Genomic DNA, 9,656 nt, shown 5'->3' with positions numbered 1-9,656 from the left:
ATTTAATAATTCTTTTTTTTTAATTAGTTTCCCTCACTTTTTAAAAATTTGGGAAGGGGGAAGTAGGATTGTTAGTGTGATATGATTGAAGTATTACTGGAGAGGGTAGATAAAACGTCATATGTTGAGGATTAGTCCAGTCATCAGTCAAAAATTTAATACAAATATATTGAATGAATCGTTTGCATCATTCCTCACAGGTGGGGAGCCTTGGAATACAATTAAATATGTTTGCACTCATTAACCTGTTGAAAGATTTTCTGTTATTAATTTTGTAATATACTTCTTTATTACCGGATCGGCATGGTGTCCTTTCATGGTTATTATATCGATTAGATTTGTTTTAAACAATTGATACTGTGGAGGGTTTAGTATCTTGCAAAAGACATCCCTAACTATTTACAATTTTATAATTATTGAAAAGTTTTAAATAATAGAAATATATTATTTTTAAAAATTATTAAGCTAATAATAAGTATGTAATTGAAGAATGAAAGAGAAAAAAAAATCAACTTATAATTACAGAATTAATAAAATAAGGAACTGATTTTTATTATAAAATAATAATTTGAGAAAAAGAAGAACAACAAAATAAATAATAATAATGAATAAATAGCAAAATGTGGGATTTGTTTTATCAGGTGATGTTGAATTTCCTACATTGTAAGCCACTGCACTTTTAACTGGGAATGGAATTTTTATCAATTGATTCCTTTTGTAGTTTGCAATATAATTGTTTATTTTTTATGACCCTAAGAGGCAACTACTGCGATTCTTAGGACCTTGTTTTAAAATTATTCTATTTTTGTTTTTGTTTTGAATAGCATGCTGCTCCTCAGGATTCACAATGGTACATCTGTAATATTGTTTAATAGATGAGAATGACTGTATACAGCATGGCTAGCCTTGCGTAGGATCGTTATTATCTAAATCTCATTATTTTTGGTTAAATAAGATTTTATTATTACCTCTAATATTAATTATACATTTTTATGAGCTATTTTTAAGAAAATAACTATAGAGATACTCTGACTATGTATAACTTCCTTAATACATTGAGAGAAAGAGTGTATTTTACCTTGCCTTGCCTCCTCAGTGCCAATGAGTGAAAAAAGTTTAAACCAAAAACATTTGAGTGGGCTCATCAGTCTATACATCTTTGGTACAGGATCAGTTCTCAAATGGAAGACCAATTCTCTGGTCCTCCACCTCTTTTCAATTCAATATTCTTCATTTCATAAAGTAAATAGTAGTCAAAAAGCAATAAATTAACCTCTAACCCAGTAGTTGAGGCATAGTAATGGAGCAATAGATATTTAAAAAAAAAATACTATTGTAGAATAAATAATTTTCAATAACCCTATATAATTATTAATTAAAGATCTGGGACAATATCTACCCAAATAATATTATTTCATTTAGAATGGATTAAAAAATTAAAAAAGAAAGTGGAAAAGGGCAATATGCCATTATCATTTAAAATATTAAATAAGCAAAAATGACCTGATAAATATGTCCACCGAATAGAAATTGAAAGCAAAGTTATAATTATAAAAGATAAAATTAATTGAAATCAGCATAGAAATGGAATGAAATTAGGTTTTCTTCGATACTTTTTTAGAAAGTTTTATGCTTATTTAAAAGACTTTCTGAAGGAATAAATATATAGCTTAGAGCATGTTGTCATAGTTTGTAGTTTAAATAAATGGAACAAAGGTAAAAATATCAGCAAAGGGATCAGTATTTTGGCATGAAGTAATGATTTTGTTTTCTTACCTTTGCCTATATGTTATTTTGCTGCAATGATACATACTCATACTGCTAAACAATACATAGGTCATTGATGCCTATAAACATCAACAATTTATTTCATGTAAATCATTTCTTCAAATATATTTTCCAGTTCAACATTTTTTTTTTTTTATCAGTTCAAGAGCTAGTTTATGTTTACTTAAATTAACTAAAAATAAAAATGGTAGGTTTAGACTTTAAAAAATGGAGTAGGAATAGCAAAACTGGTGTAATATAAATTAAGCTGTTCATTTAAACTTCAATCTCAGGACCATGCCAATGTCATAATAAAAAAAAAAAATTGGTTGGAGCAAACTAAAAACTGTGTGATTTACAAATTTATTACATAGCAGATACAAAGAAAAAAAATCTATACATATCTTTTGGATGGAATAAGATGATAGTAACTTTCTGATCTAGCTGCTTATAGGATGTTATACCTTATTATGGTTTTGATAAAAGACAAAGTCAATTAATTAGTTAAGGGATTCACGATATGTAACTCATATTATATTATCCATATTAAAGCTCAATTTCATAACATTGACGCTCTCTGAAATTTCCCCTTTAGAATTGAATCGTAGTTTTAAGCTATTGTCTTTTCTTCTAGCTACTAAAATACAAACTAACTTGAGTAAAAATTAATATTTCTTATTCAATGCTATCATTATTATTATTTAAATATATTTAATGACCTAATTTGTTTTGCCACAAGATAAACTTTGTTATTCAGGATCAATTGATGTGTATAACTAACAATAAGACTCTTGTTACAATTGGTAGTTTTACCTGAATAGGAATGATTGGAAGGATCTCAACTTAATGTTTCAAGATCTTTTTAATATTATATTATTTGAATACTATCAACTTTTTTATCTTTTGGACTTAAGATTGCTACATAGCTTATGAAACAAGAAATCCATCTGCAATAATATATTTAATCCAGTCTGAAGTTACAAGCAGAACTTTATAGTTCAGAAAAACATATGCATACAAATACCAGTCTTCAATGCAAAAATTGTAAATATTTCTTAATTTGCTATAAATAGCGTTACATTCAACAAAATAAAGTATAACAATAACTTCTGTTGATTGCCGCAGAGACACAAAGATAATGTTTATCAAACGTCCATTAAAAATTATTCTGATCCACAAAAGCAGTTTCTTTCATTCTCAAACCAGCATTTTTTCAAAGTAAAACGCAATGTTCTAATGGCAATGTCCAGAAATCTTCTGATTCACTAACATATCCAACAACTGTTGGTTTTCCACATCTCTCAAATCACACTGTTATACTTTTTAGATTATGTATTGAAAATTTTTTAAATTTATTGGAAGTATAGTTTCCTATTCATGTTTTATATATAGTCGCAAAACTTTATTTTAAATATAGGATATTTTATTTTATTTTTTAATCTAAAACTATTTAACTAAATTAAAAAAAAAAAAAAAAAAAGTGAAGTAATTTTTAATAAAATAACCAAAACGATGGAATGTTAACAAAAAAACAATGTATGAACTAGAAACTTATATAAGAAAATAATATATGTTATTATGTTATCTTATACTTATAAGACAAGAACATTAAAGTTAATCACCAGTAGAATCAACAAGAAGTTAAGCAAACAGGATTGCCTATGCTTACTAGTTTCACACACATTACAGTTCTAAATAAAATAAACAAATATATATCAGAAGTCACAAACTATCATAACTATTTTTTTTTTAACATTCTAGTAGTATCACCTAAATACAGGGTTTGATTTTGTCCACTATGGACATAATTGATTATTTTGTCAAATTAATAAGTATTGCTTGAAAATGGAAATCTTTGCCACTACAACCCATGAAGGGTCAATGGCCCAGTACTTTATAGGAAGCACTGTTATTTCAACAACAGTTGTGCATGGAGGCGATTTATCACCTTTCTGTAACACACAATTTAATTTTTCCCCAATTAAGAGTACCCACTTTATGAGACTGGGTGGACCAAGAGGGCTCACTGAACCCAAAGGGTTCACTCACAGCTACAGTAACACAATATATTACAAGATTAATTGCGTCCATTTTGTACAGTGGATTGGACAAAATGCTGACTCTAGCTAAATGTATTTATCATATCAGTAATTGTTTACTAACGTTGCTATTTATTCAATATATTTTACATTTATATATTATATCTTCAATATTTATTCTATATAGAGTACTTCTGTATTCTGTATTGGTCTAAATTGGGACATTACCATAACAAAGAAATAATTCAGATTGCATAAAATGTATCAATAAATTTTTAAAAAAATAATCATTTAAAAAAATAATTCATCTTGTAACCAAAATGTTATCTTTTTTAATTATAAATTATTTTTATTAATAAATAGTACATTTTAGTTAATCAACAATGAGATCATTTAAATTTTTTAAAGGAATTTTCCATCAATGTGATTTTCCTTGCTCTATTAAAAGTCTTTCAGAAATGTTTTCTAGTCCTTTCAATCTAAGGCTTTCTCTTTCCTGGCACTATATCATTTTTTTTAACTTTCCCTAACTAACTTAATTTATATTTATTAAAGCTTCAGAATTAAGAACAAAATTTAGAATTGCTGTGAATTTTCTACTTTCTACTATCCCCTGTTCAATATCAACAGTGAAGGCGTCTTCACTATTGGAGATCAACTTCGGATATTTGAATTTTTCCACAGTTTAATGTCTCGTTTAAGTGTTAAATACATACACATCTTTTAAATGTATATTAAGATTTAATGGTCATCTGGAAGGTTTATGGTGTATATCTCTTAATGACTATTAACACATTTTCATTTCCACTCTCTCTGAGTGAAACTTTCATAAATCTTGAAAAGAGTTGGTGAAAGGCTACTAACAATCCATATAATAATTAGATCAGTGAGGTCTTCATAATTAAACCAACTAAAGGGTTGGTCAGAGAACATAGTCTTAATAAAGTTTATAACAACTTCATTCATTCAATAATGATATAAACTTTATCCATTTTCTAAACTTTATCTTTTCATAGTTTTCATGATTCTGCCCTCAATCTATGCACAACTGTCCTTCTTATAATAATACCAAGATTCTTGGTTGCAAAGAACAATTAGTTATCAGGAACTACAATTTTTAGATGTCTGCAAGATCAAAATCTAAAAGTTAAGCTTGAAGAATTTTGACTTATTAAATAAATATGCTACATGCCAGCAACCTATCAGATAATATGTATCAAAATCATGAGAACCCAGTTCATTATTTAGAGAAAAAGGCTGGTTATGTAAGATTCAGATTGAAATATTTTACAAAAAAGTAGTATAAGACTTTATAAATAAATGTAGTTATATAACTAGTAAGAAGCCCCCTCATAAAGATAGTTTTAATCACTTCTTTTAAGTTCACATAATATCTTTTTTAACCATATATCTGCCAGAATTAACTGCATAAGAAGACCAGCCATTAATAATTTCAGCTGCAGAGTCTTTAGTATTTTTGAGATACAGTTATCAATAAGTCAATCAGTGGTCACAGGCACACACATACCGGTTTTATTATACAGAAAGATAGGGGTAAAATAAGTTACCATAGAAACCTCCCCAGATTATTTGCAATGAATATATACATATAGATACAAAGTCAATCCAAATGTTTTCTTAAGTGAGTAGCTATTATCTTCCATGAGATGTGTAGATTTCGAAAGACTATTTTTTATTGGAGTTCTTTTTTATGAACTTTTTGGAGACCATCTTTATTCCACATTTGCATCATAAGGGGAACCACCATTAACAATTTAAAGTTATAGGGATTGTCATTTTTTAAAAATACTGATCAATAAATCAGTGAGTTGTTACAGATACATAAAGTCCGGTTTTAATATGTAGATACATATCATAACCCATATCAAAGAAAGGTGAGATAAATTTAAATACTTGGACCTTTGATATCATTTTTTTTTATAATAGAGATTTATATATTGCAATTGAAAGATTTAAAGCACATTTCTACAAAAATTGACGAAGATGAATGAGCCAGTACCCAATTATATTATCTCCCAATTCGATTAATACTTCAAAAATTAAAATTTAACTTTAAACATTAATGCTCACCTTAACTTATATCGTGACGTAAACAATAAATTTTAAAGGTGATTCTATTCTGTCTATTCCTACCCATCCCATTTATTAAATTTATGATGGAATTGTTCATTCTTATGACCAGTAACGATTAGGAAAATTTGTAAACAGCTCTTGAAAATCAACCCAAACAAGAAAGTATTTCTTGTCAGTCTTATCATTAAAAATATCACATCTGGAAGCTGATAAGAAATTGCTGTAGTTTAGGTAATCAAAAAATGCAAAATGTCTGATTAAAAAAGTACAAATCAGTAAAACTAAATCAAATTCTATTCAATCTATTTGAAAAATATTGTTTATTCGTACCTAATTATAGTTCGGACGTTTTTGTGAAATTTGACTTTTCAATAGTGATTTGTTCTGAATTTCTATCAATCACTTTTACTCAATTTTATTATTAGAATACATAATTAGGTTTTTAAATAATTTTAAGAGGTTGGATAAGATTAAATTTGGAAAAAAATATTTTCTCAACTTTTCGCAATGTAGTAGTATTGTAGTAATGTGTAGAGTATTGTGCCTTTGGCAGTACTGTAGGTTAGACATACAGCTGTAATCATTTTGCTGGTGTATCGAGTTGTTTATCTCTTAGCCGGTAATTAAGTGCTAAATTCTTTTGTTTTTTTAAGACTTGCCGATTCCTTGTGTTTATTTATCGCAAATGTAATAATTTCGTGAAAAATTTCTTCAATTCATGGTTGTTAATCATCTTTTTGTCAATCTCAACTTAACCTGAGTTTTGTATACAACGATGACTGGCACATGTGATACATTTATTGTATAAAGAATACCTCCATGCTCTTCTGTAAGATCATTTAATTTCAGATTTTAATAAGTTAAATATTTATTTGTTCTTGAAACCCTGATCATTTTCCTCAATGGCTGACAAAAATAAGTCTATAGAAGATTTTGTCAAGTTTACTTGTTCCACTGAGACAGAGGCTAGATCATATTTAGAAAATGCTGGGTGGAACACAGAAATGGCTCTTTTGATGTACTTTGATGATCGTGATGAAAGAATGGATGCTACTACCGACCGTAGCTGTCAAAATAGTGCAACTCCAGCTGCTGAAAATATTGCTGATAGTGATAATGATGAACCAACAGAAGCTGAAGCCCCAGAACCATTTACATTTGCTGCAACACCTGAAAGATCATCTACAGGTAGGCAAGGTCCGGTGAGAGTTAATAGATCGAATATTAGAACATTCTCATCACTTAGATCCAATAATGATGATGATGATGATGAGGATCAACTATATTATGCGGGTGGTTCACAGGGAAGTGGACAGCAGATTATGGGAAATGATAGGAGAGGAGATGTTGCTGGTGAAGTTTTCAAACATTTGAAACAAATGGTCAGTGTTGGAGACATCGAATTAGCTGGTCCTTCAAAAGAATCAGGAAGAGCTTCTAAATTTGCTGGTCCAGGTTATCGTTTAGGTCAAACTCCGGACGATACGAAGGTTATTGGTGGCTCTTCTTCACAAGGTTCCGATGAGCGACCTGAAATCCACTTACGTTTGTGGAGAAATGGTTTTACTGTTGGTGATGAGGCTTTAAGACCTTATTCCAACCCTGAAAACAGGGAAGCAATAGATATGCTTTTGAGGGGTGAAGTGCCTGTTAGCCTTATCCCTCCAGGAACTACTGATGGTAAAGTCAATGTACAGGTTGAAGATCTTCGTCACGAAAATTATTCTGGTTCAACCTCAAGAGGAAAATATTTCACAGGGCAAGGTCATGTGTTAGGAAACGTTGTGCCTGATGTTGTTACCAACGAAGGGGCCACACCCCCTGCTCCAACAGAAAACTTGCAATCAAATGAACCTCCTCCTGCCTCACCCCTTCAAGTGAATGAAACTGAACCAGTTACAACAGTTGTAATTAGACTTCCTAATGGTGCAAGGTCACAAGTACGCCTTAATTTAACTCACACAGTTGAAGATTTGCGAGGACATTTGACAACCATTCACAGGGAACTTAATGGTCAGATGTTTGCTTTCATGGTAAATTTTCCGCCCAAGGAAGTTACTGATGAAAATTTGTCCATTAAGGATGCAGGTTTGATGAATTCTTCTGTTTATTTGAGAGTAAAAAAATAATTATTTGAATTTTACAAAAGCTATTTCTCAATTTTCATTTTTAATCCTACAGTGGTTTAGTACCATATTAAATGTGATTATTTATTTCTATCTTAAAATGATTATACTAGTAATACACAGTTGTTATAAGTGTGTTTTCATAATAAACACATTTATGTATGCTAAGGCCTAGTTGTGTATTACTGTTATTTTACTGTTGTTGAATGTGATATATAGACATAGTTAGAAATTCATTCTAACGAACAGTGAATCAAACGTCTAAAAAGAACTGCTGATCATTTTAGTATCATATTTGTTTTACAAGTAATTTTTAATAATGTTAAATATAGATATTTTCATTTACTTTATATAATTTGTCATTTGATTGTAATGATCACACTGTATGTTGTAAACCTTTTTAGTATCAGTAAAGGCCAAGGAGAAATTCTTGATAACAGTAACTGTAGAAATCTGTATGAGTTTCTTAAACAATTATTTTATTAGTATGTGACTCTAAATCTGTCAAAAAAAAAATAAATAAAAGCCTTTGCACATTAAGGTAGTTTCCATTTTATTATTTTATATCTATTATTTCTGTATGCTTTGTATATTTTGATAAAATAATAATTTATGCTTTAGTTCCTTCTTTCTTTTTTTTTCTTTTTTTTTTTTTATTTCTCCAATTAAGATTAGTATTATAACAGTATTTAAATAATAGAATTGAGTTTATGTAATGATCTGAAACTGAAGTTGCATTTTATTTGATCCAGTTACTTACTTTTTGATGTGCTTATATTTACCTGAATTCAATAAAAAATATTTTTGAAAATCTAAAGTGTTTTATTCTATTTTTTCTACCTTTGATTATTCCATGAAAGTGTTTGTGCAATAGTTCGTTTTTGTTTACAGTTATTGCAAATATTCAACGAAACAGCTATTTAGCAGTATAAGTTAATGTTAACTACTTTATATGTCTAATATTTTGTTTCATCTCTTATTTATTGATAGTGGAGAATGAAAAAATTTTCTATACTTGCCTACTTACTAAAGATGTGATTTTTCTTTGGTTATTTTAGAGCACCATTTATTTTTTGTTTTAGTTCTATATTTGTTACTTATTAAATGTAAATCCTGTCAGCTTTTATTTTCAATTATCTGTGGGTGCAACTATCTAACCAGCGGTAAGGTTATTTGAGTTTTACAGTATTTTCGTGGGAAAAATAAATGAATGAATATTCTATATCTTAATTTCATATGAAATGTTAATATTTTGGTAAATGTTTTCATAAAAGTATTATTGGATTTAATGTAATTTCATTAATTAATCAAAATAAGTCTGATAACTGTTGTTGGTTTTATTATGTTTTTAATGTACCAAGCTTTTATGATCTTCAACAAATTTGTTTCTCTTATTCCAATCCAGACTTCTCTTCCTTGGACATGCTAACTTCACATACTCGTGTGTGTAAGGATTTTCTCTTGGTCCGTTTCTTGTTGACCTGAGTCTTGTATATGGCTGTGGTGTAAAACTTTTTAAAACATGTCCAAACTGCTAATGTGTTAGATAGATTTCTTTTATAACATTATGTGCTTGTTTACTAACATAGGTTTATCTAAAATTTTACAATCTTCTGTTTTTCTGAGGAAT

At 28.8% G+C, this 9,656-nt stretch overlaps 1 protein-coding gene across 1 annotated transcript; it reads left to right on the top strand.

Moving 5' to 3' along the window:
• Positions 1 to 6,434: 6,434 nt before the first annotated feature.
• LOC106677608 (NSFL1 cofactor p47) lies at positions 6,435 to 8,828 on the top strand (the record flags this gene model as incomplete). The annotated part of the gene is given in 1 exon segment (XM_014415637.3): positions 6,435 to 8,828. A coding segment is annotated over 1 exon segment (1,227 nt). The 3' UTR covers positions 8,030 to 8,828.
• Positions 8,829 to 9,656: the final 828 nt, after the last annotated feature.

The sequence above is a fragment of the Halyomorpha halys genome, unplaced genomic scaffold, assembly GCF_000696795.3.
Source record: "Halyomorpha halys isolate HHAL.00 unplaced genomic scaffold, Hhal_1.1 Scaffold104.1, whole genome shotgun sequence".
Taxonomy (NCBI): Eukaryota; Metazoa; Arthropoda; class Insecta; order Hemiptera; family Pentatomidae; genus Halyomorpha; species Halyomorpha halys.
The sequence above is the reverse complement of the archived record's forward strand: the minus strand, read 5'-3'. Positions and strand labels throughout refer to the sequence as shown.